The 15,650-nt window shown below is 39.1% G+C and overlaps 1 protein-coding gene across 3 annotated transcripts in view; it reads right to left on the bottom strand.

Moving 5' to 3' along the window:
* The window catches only part of HSPA12A (heat shock protein family A (Hsp70) member 12A), a 62,041-nt gene continuing 46,391 nt past the window's right edge, over positions 1–15,650 (bottom strand). For all 3 annotated transcript variants that reach the window (XM_060768499.2, XM_060768501.2, XM_060768500.2), the window contains exons 8-12: positions 14,632–14,718; positions 12,218–12,322; positions 9,515–9,773; positions 8,823–8,926; positions 1–8,293 (exon numbers count right to left, since the gene is read on the bottom strand). In XM_060768499.2, the coding sequence (XP_060624482.1) occupies positions 7,659–8,293; positions 8,823–8,926; positions 9,515–9,773; positions 12,218–12,322; positions 14,632–14,718 (1,190 nt within the window). In that variant the 3' untranslated portion in view covers positions 1–7,658. The remainder of the gene's footprint in view (positions 8,294–8,822; positions 8,927–9,514; positions 9,774–12,217; positions 12,323–14,631; positions 14,719–15,650) is intronic.

Genomic DNA, 15,650 nt, shown 5'->3' with positions numbered 1-15,650 from the left:
TGCGGTTTACTGTGTTTTATTTGACACTTTGGAAAAAGCACAGTGTATTCAGAGGATGCAAATGTGACAAGCTATGATCAGCCCCAGAATTCAGTGAAGTTTGTACTCCTTTACAGAGAGAGAATGAGATCATAATGACAGTTTTTGTTTTGTTTTTAAACAATATATCTGAAGAATTGCCCGAGCAGATAGGAATAGTGTAGCATTATGCCCAACGAACTGTGCACAATGCATGTGGGGGTGTTTTTGTGTGTAAATATAGCACTATATTACTATAGCAAATACATCACTGCGGGTTTATGTGCAAATGCCTCTATGAAAGTGCTGTGCAAAGCATTAGCTGAGATGTCTTTTCACATCACTGTATTCGACCAAATTCTTTCTTTGATTCTTAACTGTACGTTAAGTCGTTTTGCTTTCTTTCATGGCTTTACGCAGGCAGAAGACTTCACTGAAACCAAAGGGAATTTTTCTGAAACAGTCTTAAGTTTGTATTTGTTTAACAAGGCATTGGAAAAAACCCTTCCCTTAAGATTCTCTTGACTGAAACCTGCAGAGCATAAAACCTAAACTTCTACTCCATGACAACCCCTGTTTCCTGGTCTGAATTATTTCTACCAGTTTAAATAACACAGGAGTAAATTCTATATATAAGTGAGCATTCGTCAGCCACTTATTTTTCAATATAACATAGGGCTCCATACAAAAGCATGTAGCCACAGCATCACATCCTATTTCTAAAAAAGTTCCATTAGACACATAATCTAGATCTGCTATGATTTGTGAGGAGGGTTGAGGATAGTGGAAAGCACATCCAGTGAAAATATACTCGATTTTAGGGCTGAAGGGGTTTAAAAAATGCATCTCACAATAATAGCAAACACAGTACAGCAGTATTAAAAATAATTAGTGAAGTTGGGTTATATTTAAATACATACTACACAAAACAACGAATCAGCCTGTGTTCAGCAGGTATGGCCCACAGTACTTGAGCAAACATATTTGCAATTTCCCTGGTTTCATATACTTGTCCAGTGGGATTCCTTTGGCAAGAGTATAGGCTGAAATGTTTGTAAGCTGCATTGTGTATTTATGAAGAGCTGCAGCAATCCAGGAGTCATCTCCCTTCATTGGCTACAGGCACCACAAATGAATTACACAGAGAAGAATGCATCAGATCAAAAACTCACATGCCTCCCTCCAGAAGGAAGTTTTATCTTTCCCATATACATTACTGCACTGTTGGGCAAAACACTCATTTTAGCGAACTTAATATCGTTATATTCCTATCAAAATGGAATCTAAACCTTAGCATTAATGAAAGATTTTCTTTTTGTGATAGGAAATAAACTTTAACTCAATGGTTTTAAAATAATTTAGACCATTTAATCCAGTACTGAAAAACTGTGTTTCCAGCCTGGAATTATGCCTATTTTTATTAGCCATTCAAAGAATATAGGATTTATGAATATTTCAGTGGTCCTCAACCTGTGGGTCTCCAGATATTTTGGCCTTCAACTCCCAAAAATCCTAACAGCTGGTAAACTGGTTTGGATTTCTGGGAATTGTGGGCCAAAACACCTGGGGACCCACAGGGTGAGAACCACTGGAATATAGGATCATAGAACCATAGAGTTGGAAGAGACCACAAGGGCCATCCATCCCAACCCCCTTTAGATTCTATATAAAATGCTTACATATATGTTTGCTTAGAGAAGATACATATTAAAGGGTGCAATATTTACTTTATAGTGTTCTTTCCTACTAAATAGTGGGATCATGCTTGAAATGACTGGGAGGAAACATCCCATATATATATTTTAAAGGAATTGATTAGTATCAGTGAGAGTATAAACACTCTCATGTGAAAAAACACATAACTTTGATGTGAGAAATATCCCACATCCCATATTAAACGTATTATATATGCTTTTGTCAACAAAGTCTTTTTTTAATGCTAAGGGTTTGCACATATGACCTAAATGGAAAATTGGTGATTCCAATCAACCTTTGGGATAGTGGGAGTAGAACCAGCTGAGGCGGCTGATTCTAGATATGAAGTGAAAGAGTGTTTCCAAATGTATATTTGCCATGCCTCACATGCAGAACATTATTGGGAGGATTTCCAAATATTGTTGCTTTCCACCATTTGGAACCCTCCTGTATGTTCTCATGGCTGCTTCTCACCAGAAAGTGAAAAACAGTTAAGAAAGATCATATAACAGCACAATTCATTGGTTCCCAGGGGGACAGTAGTCTGTTTTGCCCAAGGAGGGAATGGGCAAGCAAAGAAACGATGGCAGTTAATTGCCCACTCTAAAAGGTAAGAAATGTCTGTCCCACTCTAAAAGATAATAAATAAAGGCCAAGATCTAATCATATTATTCTGCTGGAATCTGCTGTTTCCACCAGAAATGGAAGTGGACATCACCATCCATAAAGAGTCAGTGTGATATGATGGCTTGAATGTTGAACTAGAACTGGAGAATGGGAAAAGCTCCCTAATACAAATAAATTGCTGCATTGGTTTTGTAGTGGTCAGGTTTGTGTGTCAAATTTTTAAGAAGGGACTTTTCCACCACGGGTTGTAATTGCTTAGGAATTCCGACAATAGGAAACCTATTCTTAATCATCTGGAAAATGGTTGCTTTACAGACCCGCTAGGATTGCAAAACCAATCAAGGCTACAAGTCCTTTGTTTACTTACCCGGGAGTCAGCCCTACGAAACTCAGCAGCATTTGTATAGATATGTATAGTATTTTACTATAATTTGGCCCTACACAAATTCTGAAGGACCTCCCGTTCAAAGTATGCTACAAGCTGAGGTACACTTGTATGATGTATGATTCCTGGGCTAGTCAGGAATCAAACACCTATTGCAATCCGAATTTACAATATGCCCCTATGATTTCTGAGTAGCAGCAATCATAAGATTTGGAAAGAAGATTCTATGGCATATGCCAGTCTAAAAGTTTCCTATTGAAACCTTCACTGTCATGTGATTTCTCACCAAGACATTTTTAGGTTATTGTGAGTTTTGTAGTTTTAAGGAATATACGCATGCATGTGCTGCCACTCACTAAACACACATAGTGAAAATCCCTATTTATGTATTAATGATCAGATAACAAAAGGCAACATGTTTGTAGGCAGTTTCTGGTGAGTGACCTATGTGTGGCTGTTGCCATATAGTCTTGTGAAGTGATAAAGAGATATAATGTCAGCCTCTACTTTCATGGGGTTTGGAGTGCAGGACTGCTGCAAAGGTGGGAAAATGGCAAATAAGAAAATACTATTAACTGAGATAAAACCTCTTTAGAAATATCTAGGTCCTCCAATGCAACTCTATGATCAACTTCTTCCAGATGGAATCAAATTGGAGGCCTACACATGGCTAGAGGAATGTTTTCTCTAGGTCTTTCAATCAACTCTGTGGTGGATGTTGACCACAGAGTAATGCTTAAGGACCTAGGGATTTCTAGAGAGAGCATATTAATCAAATCCATGAATAATCAGATCCATAAAAGTGAAGACCTGACTGAAGGAGAAATAAAACATGTGCCTTGAAACTGGAGTTCATTTGGTGTAAAAAATGTGGAAATGAGCACCTAGTTTCCAAACAGAATGGGGGACCATCTGCAGAGTGACCTACTCCAAAGCATTCATTCAAATAGTATTGTGAATTAACAGTAAAAGAGAGAGAAAAAGAAAAGAATTAAGCCCCAGTAGTGTGTCTGCATGCTATTATTTGCATAGCAAGAAGAAGAATGTGGTATTGTCTGGCATTCTGACACTCCCCTCCCCTTATTATAATAAGATCAGCTTTGTGCATTACATATCTTGCCAACTTCAAAAGCCTATAATTAATGAAGCAGACGGAGAAACTATGTTATTTAAAATTAACCACTGAATGCAAATCAACAGACATAAAGACCATTCTGTACAAGAAAATAGCACTTCTGAAACAAAGCATCTGTACATTATTTAAATATTATATATATACATCAAATGAGTTTGTTCATAGCCCATCCTACAGAGTGGCTGATTTGTAAACTATGGAAGGCCATATACTAACTGAGCTAGAAAACCAAATTAAGTATTTGCCTGGAAGGACGCAATGGGCAGGATCAAAGAAGAAGAGAGAGCCAGCATGCACTTTTTAATTATTCCAGTAGAATAATTATTCAAGCAACAGCAAGTGCGATACTGTCTTTCTAATGATCCAGTCCTTCCTTCTGAAAGTTAATCCAGCAAAGCATTTTCACATTCTATCAGGGAACGATATAATGGATATAATGCAAAGGACCTACCTTCTGAAATTCTCTACTGAGAATGGAAAATGTTTACACAATGTGTACCTGATGCTTAAAATATTATTTACGTGATAGAGAATTGTGATTTTACTTTTTTTAAAATAAAGGGAGTCTATGGCTTTTCACTCATGCATAGCTAATAGGAAAAGCATTCAACTAAACAATTACTCTTCTGGGTTCTTGAAAGAACAATGAATTTTAATGGGTGACAATGAGTTTTACCCAACTATTTTGAAAAGTGGTAGCCTTTTCCAGCCAGTAACAGCAGATATTTCTGGTGCTAGTGTGTGTATGTGTTTCTGGCTTCAAATATAATGTTCCTGACATTCACAATGCACTTGCAGCCTTATATGGCTTCAAATGACACAGTATTGGACTATCTTTTATGAATCCAGAATGACCTTCCAACCAAGAGAAGAATTGAGTTGCTATCAAGCTATCCCAGTTACATTTGGTGAATTTGCCTGGGGTGCATCATATAAGTGAATAATATGTCACTCCAGGGAAACCAGGAGCTTCATCCTGATATAGTTGAAATTGCTTGCATATACATATGCACACACTTGTCTACATATGTGCTTGTGTCATTGGGTGCCTAGCTATTCTAATTCAACACTGAAGAGATCAGATTTGATCATTCTGAAGCTGGCAGCACTCAAACACAGGTTTTTTATTCTCTTGATGTTTGGAATTGCCTGTCTGGCCTCTTGGAAGCCATTCAAATAGTACCCAGAGCTGATGTCTTTGCTCCCTCTTCTGGTCAGATACAACATGGATTGATGTTGGTCTGCTGTTCAATTCCTTGTCAGTTGGCAATGTATATAGACATTCAGTTTGAATTGTCATAGAGATGAGAAGGCACACAAGAGGAGAAAGCTAGAAGTGGCACGTCTCATCAGAAGAATACTCATGTCTGCAACACTGGATATGCAGTTACATCAAAGGGACAAACAAAGGGAAGGGCAGTTCTATTAATGTAAATTAAAGACAAGCAATTGGTTTGATATATTGTTGTGGATTTAATAACCACTGTGTATTTGCACATGCACCTGTTGAAAAATTCTAAATAATGTGAGATTTTGTATAGCCCCCCTCAAGAAATCAACTAAGTCAATCCAATGAAATATGTTAGTTTTCTTACAATAAATTTCAATACAGTAATATTTCCCCTAAACATGGCATATGTAGGGAAAGCAATGAAAATGTCCCTTTTCTTTCACCAACCTGAGAACAGAAATTGATATACTTATTTAGAGTATTTCTATCCCACTCTTCATAGATATCTGATTTCGCCAACTCTGGCTGATTTCTACTACTATACTGGTTTGTTTGTTCTGCAAAAGGACTGGATATTATTTATGAGCTATCTGGAAGCAGGCAATAATAAACAAACCCTACGTGTTGCAGGAGGTCCAAATGTAAACAATAAACACTACTGGGACTTTTGCAAAATTGCCTCTTTCCAATGATAAATAAAACAGGAGCAAATGCAAATACAAGGGCTGCAGCACCTAATTAATCTGTGCTCAATCAGACCGCATATTTAATTAGCAATGACTGGCAAATACCATGTTCAGAAGCAGTGCCTCTTTTCTTCCATATTGGAAGTGGGGAGATGCCTTTCCTCTGATGATACATGTGTATGGGATCTACAAAATTAAATAAAGGCTATTCTTTATGAAATGTTCTGGAAATGTAATGGTAGCTTCATTAATTAAACTGACCTTAAACAGGTAGAATCCTGAGCAAATATATTTTATGGTTTGGAATTTTGTTAGAGTAATTGTTTCCTTTATGCTTATATTCAGTAAGCAAGTGTTCTTTGTTAACCAGAAGGGCAAAGTCTAAAACTGGACTGTAATTTCCATTTCAGTATTACCATGAACAATGAAATATTCCGTTTTAAATCTAGGTTGAATTTAAATATACAAATAAGGGAGGTGTGGTTTAAAAATCATCAAATGCTTATAATTTGCCACTTGTAGCAACAGTAGCAGCAATAAATAAAATACAATTTTTAAAAAACAGCGCTGCAGTGTTGCACTAATGACATTATGCTCTTTTAAGCTATCTCAGTGGCCTAAATCTGGAGGAAATCTAATTAATCAATGGCAGTTATACAAGTGTTGCCTCTACATGAGCCACAAAACCCGAGGCTGGTCTGGAGCATTGCAGCTTCAGACCAGACTCCGATTTTGTGGAGCTTTTTACATGCTCTGCCACTAAACTGTGGGAGTGGAGTCCAGACCAATCAGACTGAAACTGGTTTGGCCCTACTGGGTGGTCATCTTTTGCTGTTTTTGTTACTGCAGCAGCCAGCCATAAAGCTTCAGTGCACCTTTGCTGATGTCAGGATCCAGAACTCCAGGCCATTGCAGACCATTTGCTGACATCAGCAAAGGTGCCTGGCAACAGCCTGGAGGTCTGTGGATGGCTGGCTACCATTGTGACAAAGGACAGCAAAGATATATTTCATCTCATTTTCCTGCATCACAGACAGCAGGGAAAAGGGATGGTGGCAATCGCCTGTCTGGATAGTATACCAATTTGGATTAGAACCAGTTCAGCTGACCCCACCAATCCTGAAATATGGAGCTGCTCCATTGTTTTGGGGAAACTCCAGTTGATTCCCAGACTTCTACTAATGCAGGGTATAGCTAGATTAACCGTTGTGGCCCTGCATTATAGACTGGAATTCCCTGGATGTTGTGTGGGTCTTTTAGGAATTACTTTTGTCCCAATTTGGGGTTTCAGGCCAGTATAAGCCAAACCTCAAGCTTACACAATTCAATTTGTTTTTAATTCTTTTTTAAAAAAATATGTGTTCCTTGCCTCTTAACCTGCTAGGGCTGTTGAAGTGATGCACCAATAAAAAAGGATCTACTCTATTTAGGATTATTTCTTTGATTTAGCCTTAGTATATTTTATTGATTAGCCCATCGGCCACTTTGATTTAGCCCATTTAGCTTGAATTGTACATATGGGACCAGAGACACCAACTTTTGCTAATTGGGGCCCTAAATCCAGAATATATGAAATACATTGAGTAGGGCATTTTATTTTCCTAATCAAAAAAGCAGTGACATTACATGACCAATTTTCATTAGGTAATTAGCCTTTGGGGGTTATCAGTTTCCACATTTAGCACCTTATAAGCATATATTTTCAGAATCTTAAATAGATAATTTCAAGAACAATAACAACAACAACAACAAAAATGTATGACACTTTCTCCCAATGGCTATCCTTACCCATCCAGCTAAAATTCTAGTCCACTTGGCGACACATGAAAAATGAGGAAACAGCACTGAAATGACAAGAGGTGAGGAAGGGAGGAATGCCAATTAGTAGTTTAGGAAATCAATACCAGCTTTGACACTTTTCGAGGTGGCAACATCAATTGCCATGGCTTTAATTTCAGTGTCCCCGAACTGCATGAGTGTTTTGATTTCTCTCCGGCTTGGCACACTGATATCAGTCCCTGTGAGATCCAGGCGGAGCGTGCCACACTTTTTCACTCCTGGCTCAGTAATGAAACTGACATTATCATGTTCTGAGCTGTAGATGTTGATCACGATGACCAGCTGCGAAGGCTTAGCGGGAGTATAACTGCGTGACACAGCCTCACCAAGAGCCACTGATTGGTCAGCAGAGATAAATTTGTCAAAGACGTCAGTGCACCAGCGAGTGCCGTCTTTAACTAGCAGCTTTTCTGGAGGGTGCTTCCCTTCCACATAACGATTCAGGACCCCCACCCCATAGGTCAGGGGGGAACGGCGCACTTTGATGACTGCAGGATCCAGTCCAAAAAGCACTGCTCCTTTCAGGATAGTGAGGCCCACGTCTTGCGGAATGATGATTCGACACTTGGAACCAAAGACATTCTGGACAGCTTGTTGAAGAAGTGGAGCTTCAGCAAATCCACCCACCAGGAACAGGAATTTCACATTAGTTACTTCAGGCTTTTCAAATAGATCACCTTAATAGAGGGGGGAAATCCATAGGTCAGAAAAGTGGGGACCGTATGTGGCCTTGTAGGAAGACCAACCAGTAAAGATTTTAATGATAATCTTCAAACATTTTAAAATCATTTTTAAGCATCTTCCTCTACAGACCAACTTGGAGGTTCTCCTCTCAGTTCCCCCCCCCCCCCCCATCCCAAGCAGGGCTGGTGGGAACGAGAGAAAGGGCTTCTCCATGGCTGCCCCCCACCTCTAGAACTCCCCTCCTAAGGAGTTAAAGATGCCCCCCCTCCCTCTCCACGTTTAGAAATGGAGAAGAGAACCAACCCCACAGAGTTGGACACAACTAGATTTAATTAATGTCAGGAAAAACTGTTACCTTTACTATATTAGTGCAAAACACAATGGGGTTTTGCACAAAATATTTTTGATGTGGAATTCTGTTAATTTTGCTTTCTCCAGCGCACACATTTTCACAAATACTGGTGAATTCTGCTTAACAATGAATGGATATTGAATTTTCACTGATTTCTACTTGATACTTACTGAGATGATTTATGATTTCATCAATAGTGGGTTTGAAGAGTGCATTCATGGCATCTGGGCTCATTCTCAGCATTCCTTGTGATGACCATTTCACAAAATCCACACTGCAAAGAGACACAGGAAGAAGTCCACTTTAGAAGTAGTATTGTCCCATGTTAAAAGATCAGGCTGGAGCAGAGAATTCCAAGGATTTCATCAAATTACAGATCACAGTATTCTATGGGATGCAGCCATGGGTGTCAAACTGCTGTCAAACTGGTAGTGTACACATCCACTGTACACCCACTGGTTAATGTTATGTCTATGACTTATTAATGGAAGATGTTCTTTCAAAACCCTTGATAGAAAAGAAGTCTTTAGAAGCTGGTGTCCCATCTTTTTTGGTATGACCTTGAAGCTGCTTACATTAGCAAAAACCGAGATAAATAGTGCATAATTCATGATAAATGGAGCATTTTCATACAGTAAGAAAATAAGGGATAGGAGAAGAGAACCATGCATGCAGAAGGAATGTCTAGTGAATATAATGCAGACTTATATTCATATTGTGGGGAATTTATTGCGATTTGAAAACATGGAAATATTGTTATTCTTTTATAAAACCATCTTATATGTACTCAAAAGTAGGTCCCACTGGGTCTAGTTGTGCTTACATCCAGGTAAATGGATATCTCAGTTAAATTTCTACTTACTTGCTTTTCCTTAAGGCATGTTCCACACTGTGACCTCGAAATTTCTTGTAGTAGTCAATGAATGAGAAAGGCAGAGTGATGTTCAATGGGTTTGTCCGGTCTGGGGCAGCTGCTCTCTTGCGGGATTCAAAGGCTATCATCAGATCAACCCATGCAGCGGGTCGCTTAATTTTAAATTGCTCAATGAAATCTTCTCCAAATATTTTACACAGGAGTTTTTCAAATTCATAATCCACTCCTAAGGAACCATGTGGCCCACCTGCATCAGAAACAAAAGGTCTCATTAATGTTGCTTAAGGATTTTTATATATGAACTAAATATTATAATTACATTACAAAGATATTCAGCTGAATTCAGATGTGGTTTCCTGATCTCCAAAGAGAATTCTTCTTTCAGTTCTTGAGTAAAAAAATGGGGTGGTGGTGGTTAAACGAGCTCAGCCGAGCCCGATACTTGCAGAGCAGCCCGCTCCCCCTTTGGCAGCATCCGGACCCCCCTGGACTCCCTCCTTGAGGGAGGGAACCTCCTGGGGTCTTCCAAGTGCCTGAGGGATTTGTGATCACCTTCGCCTTCAATCCAATTAAAGGTGGGGAGCCAAAGGTCAACCTAGCCACTACAATGCTGGTCCCCCTCTGAGAGTTCTCTCTCAGCGAGGCATCCCCATCACCATTCCCACCGGAAGTAAAAAGAAATTATCTGCTTTGAACTGGATTATATGACAGTGTAGAAGGTACCTCTGCCTCAGAGGAACCCTCTCTAAACAAATCTTGCTAATAAAACCTTATGATAGAGTAACCCTTGGGTTGCCATAAGTTGGAAACTACTAGAAGGCATATAACAACAACAACAACAGGCCATGTATGCAATACTAGCCTCAAGGCTAGATTTCTGCAATGGGCTGAACATTGAGCCAACTATATAATGATAATAATAATAATAATAATAATAATAATAACAACAACTTTATTTATACCCCGCTACCATCTCCCCGAGTGTCGGGGCGGCTTACAGGAGGCCACACCCATCAATACAGTTACACAATATAACACAAGAAACAATACAAAAAATCAGAAAATAAAATAACATAAAATACCAAACCAATATAAATAAACAACACAGTAATGTAAACAAAACATTAAACACTAAAATGATCACAATGGGTAGGGCCAGATTCAAGATTTAAAATTTTAAAACACTGGAAGATAAGGCAGTGTTATATATCAGGAAGGGGATCCGGGGGATAACGTAGGATCCAATTGCACAAACCAGGAAATAAAGTGCTTCTAAGGGCATTTTTGTGTTTGCAAACTTTAATTAGTTCAAAACACAGCAAACAGGTTAGTTACTGGTACAGCTATGAATTGCCATATTGCACCAATATTAAAAACACTCTACTAGTTGCCAATTTGTTTCTGGGCAAAGTACCATATAATCCACTCCTGCATGATTTGGATAAGGTTACCTCATGAATCACTTTAATCCATATAATCCACTCCATAACTCGGGTGCTATTGGAAACTTCTACTTCTGTTAATCAAACTAGGCTGTTACCAAAAAGGAACTTTCTTCACTCACTTCCAGACTGTGGAATGACCTGCTGGAAAAGATTCTTCTAGCACACTTATCCAAACTATTTTAAAATTGTGATTTTAAAGTATTTATTGGTAAATTTTAATATGCATGTCTCTTGGTGGTGCAGCGGGTGAAACTGCTGAGCTGCTGAACTTGCTGACCAAAAGGTTGTCAGTTCAAATCTGGGGAGCGGGATGATCTCCTGCTGTTAGGCCCAACTTCTGCCAACCTAGCAGTTCGAAAATATGCAAATGTGAGTAGATCAATAGGTACCGCTTTGGTGGAAATATAATGGTGCTTCATGCAGTCTTGCTGGCCACATGACCTTGGAGGTGTCTATGAACAATGCCAGCTCTTCGGCTTAGAAATGGAGATGAGCACCATCCCCCAGAGTTGGACATGACCAGACTTAATGTCAGGGAAAACTGTTCCGTCTTCCAGGACGGATAAAGAGAGAAGCACATCTTAGTTTTAATTTTATAGTGTCTGGGTGTGACGGCACAAAAACCTTTACCTTTTACTTAATATACTTAATATGCATTGGTTTTATATGCATTTTGTATGTTTTATATTTGTAAACCACATTTATGGTTTCATTTGTGCTGAACTCTGGTGTTGTTCCCCATCCCATTCCATAGGGAGAGGCAGAAAAAATAACAATAACAACTGTAACAACTTGGAATATAATGATAATAGGCAACAAGAAGCCCAGAACAGAGTACAGTTGTCCCTCCACATTTGCAGTTTTACATTTGTGGATCTCTATATTTATAGATCTGATTAAAATATTCTCTCTAGGAATATTTAGGTCCTTCAATGTGACTTTATGGTCAATTTCTTCCAGTCACATTGGAAAACCTAGAGAATTTTAGAGATTACTTCACTCTAAGAATTGAAAGGTCCTTCAGTACAATTCTATAAGTCAATCACAGAGTCATGCTAGAAGACAGAAAATCCTAGTTCTCTTGGGTAGAAAAGGGAATTTATTTATTCATGTTTTTTCACTTTCCCAGGGATCCTGTGCTCCTAATTCCAGCAAATGTGGAGGGCTGACTGTAATCAAGATTTCTTGGGTTATTCCACTATTAAAATAGTCTGCCGCTGGCAGGCAGTGAGGAATGACACTCTACCTGTTGCCTTGTAGAGTTCCTTCAGGTGTCCTTCAGGTAATCTGATCTGATGGACAGTCACATCAACTGTTCCTCCTCCACTGTCAACAACTATGTAGCGGTCTCCTGTTAGTACAACAGTAATAGGAAAGTACAGTTTGTATTAGTATCAAATCAAATATTGTGTTTCTTCAGAGATAATATTGTTCCAACATTTTTACCTGCAGACTTTGGGCCTTTCCACCCAGCCCCATATCCCATAATATCAAGGCAGAAAAAACCACAATATGTGCTTTGAATTGGGTTGTCTGAGTCCACACTCAGATAATGTGGGATGTTCTACCTTGATATTCTGGTATATAGGGCTATGTGGAAGGGCCCTGAGCCACATCTGATTCTTTACATCTTTAAAGCTGGTAAGAATGTTGTTGCAATTTCCAGCATGTGGAACAAAATGTAGCAATGGAATCCATCCATACCTTTTCTTTCTCTTCTACATATGCTTGATTGTTTATGCTTTTTCTATACCATCTCAAAGAACCCTGTTCTTCAAAATCAACCATAAAAACTATCACAGAGCAGCATAAACTCAGTTCTGAAACTCAGGGTACATCTACACTGTAGAATTAATGCAGCCTGAACATTTTAACATGGTTCAATACTATGGAATGCCGGGATCAATAGTGTACAAAGTTTTAAGATTTCTTTGCCCAAGAGCACTCGTACCTCACCAAACTACCAATCTCAGGATCCCATAACATTGAGCCATGAAAAGTTAAAGTGGTGTCAAACTGCACGAATTCGACAATGAAGAGCCAGGCTCAGTGAGGAAAAGAATCAATTTGCTCCAATGTCTAAATTGGATTATTTATAATGTTAGGAAAGTGAAAACATCTTGACCCACTGCTGAAGAGATCCTATTGTCTATGCTGTTGAGCACATTTAGTGCAGTCATTTCATAACTGGGGTATTGTACCCCAAACATCTCTCCAAATCCAGGGGCTTCCATGACAGCATTGTGGTTAATCCACCCTCAAGTTTTAGTTCAAACATTAACTGTATCAAAATGCAGATAATGATATATGACAGGATGTTATCTGTTGCCAAATAATAATAATAATAATAATAATAATAATAATAATAATACACTTTATTTGTATCCCGCCACCATCTCCCCAGAGGGACTTGGGGCAGTTCACAGGATGCACTCAGTAGTGCCACACAATACATATACAACAAAATATTAAAAGGTTACATTAATAACAATATTAATTCCATTACACATAAAACAACAATAAAAACCCCATTAAAAAATACTAAAAGACCCAACAAGCTATAAAACAGTGGCCATGAGCAATATTCATCCTTGTAAAGTGCAACAGTGACCACTCACTAAGTTTACAAATATAGTTATTCATAATCCCTAAATATAGTAAAAACTTGTGTAAAAAGCCATGTTTTCTGTTGTTTCTGAAAAACTTGGAGGGTGGGGGCTGCCCTAATCTTTTTGGGGAGGAAATTCCAAAGCCCACCACCTCTTTCTCATCCCCACCAACCATACTTGAGATGGAGGTGGGACCGAGAGAAGGGCCTCCCCAGCAGATCTTAGAGCCTGTGTTGGTTCATAGAAAGAGATGCGGTCTCGAAGACAGGCTGGACCTGAAGCGTATAGGGCAGTGATTCTCAACCTGTAGGTCCCCAGATGTTTTGGCCTACAACTCCCAGAAATCCCAGCCAGTTTACCAGCTGGGACTTGAAGGCCAAAACATCTGAGGAGCCACAGGTTGAGAACCACTGGTGTAGGGCTTTATAGGCAATAACCTGCTCTTTGCATAGGGTCCAGAAACTTGTCGGCAGTCAATAGAGCCCTTAGAGAATCAAAACTTACCACCAGTATTTTGAACGGGTCCTGGAAGTGGACTGGAAGCCAATGCAAAACATAAAATATAATGTGGCTGTTTCAGCCAGTGCCTATTAACAATCTCGCTGCCCCATTCCAGATCAGTAGACATGTCTGTACCACTTTCAAAGACATTGATGCATTGCTGCCTATAATGCATCACAAGAATGCAAACAAAGGGGGTCAGGATGTGGGGCTGACAAAAGAGAGTAAGTGGCAAGGAAGAAGAAGAGTTTGGCAAGTAGAGCAGAGATTCTGTTTGTACATGCATTTGCAAGGTTGCTTTAAAATATTTATCTTCATTTCTTGGAAGCAAATTGCTTAATCACGCTTTCTAGTTTTGCTTTGTGGTGGGATTTTGTTTTGTTTCATTTTGGTATGTTGACAGGGGGTGACCTTCCAAAACCTAAGGCCACCAAAACAGCAGGACCAAAATGTGCCTCCAGGCTACAGCTGCTCTGACAGAGCTGTCTAGCAGGAAAGGCCCTAGTTCTCAGGAAGTGGAAACCAGCTGGAGCAAAGGAAAGGGCATTACCTTCTTCCAACTCTGACCAGATCTCTCCTATGACATTTTCAACCAAAAAAGTGCGGCTCTGCCGGTTACGTCGAATGTGTTCTTTAGCTATTGGGCGAAGGAGAGAAAGTGGCTATCAGAAGGCATGAGCAAACAGAATATATACACACACAGCAGGAAGCAAATGCAAGGAAATGGAAAGTTGGGTAATCGTCATTTTGTTTAGTTCTAGCACTAATAAACCTTCCAACCATAATTGGTAAATATTCCATTAATTCTTTTGATAAGAATAGATTTCCAAAGGGATCTACTAGAGGCTGTTAATATTACATGAACATAGTGAGAGCTTTACCAGAAGGATATAATATTCCTGTTTTGCCAGCAGAGGGCACAGTTGGCAGAGAATCTAAAGTAAAATAAAATTGCATTAAGAAGGGATGGCATTGGATTTGTACTGATACTGAAATAAATATTCTAGGATGACATGGAAGGTTATTTATTTCACAAAGAATTAGGAATATAGGGGGCTGACTGGGTCAGACAATTTCTCCTCCAAGCTCTAGCAGAGGCTCTCTGGGAACACAAGAGCTGAGGATTTCTTTCTCTCTCCATCACTTGCAATTTGATCCTTCTAACTACAGATGCCACAGAGTGAAGCTGGGAACTTCTGCAGGGAAAACAAACAAACACACAATCTACTGCTGGGCTACAGTATCCCCTCTCCCACCAAAGATTAATGTTGACAAGGAAAAGACTTGGAGAATTCCTGAAAATTAGTCTCATACTGAATATCTCCATGACAAATCTTTGAGAACGGATTCTAATAAGTCTTCACCTTCAGATACTTCATTTATTTTCATTGCTACCCTACAGAGCTGGACATATGGAATCTGTTACAGACATTTCTTTGAAGGAAAGGACTGCCTTATCCTGCATACACAAACAAACACATACAAGTCAAGAAAAATATTAACCATCCCAGTAATAAAAAATATGCTCGAACAGCAACTACATCTTGAAGCACTTCATACACACATAAA

Source organism: Anolis sagrei, chromosome 3, assembly GCF_037176765.1.
Source record: "Anolis sagrei isolate rAnoSag1 chromosome 3, rAnoSag1.mat, whole genome shotgun sequence".
Taxonomy (NCBI): domain Eukaryota; kingdom Metazoa; phylum Chordata; class Lepidosauria; order Squamata; family Dactyloidae; genus Anolis; species Anolis sagrei.
The sequence above is the reverse complement of the archived record's forward strand: the minus strand, read 5'-3'. Positions and strand labels throughout refer to the sequence as shown.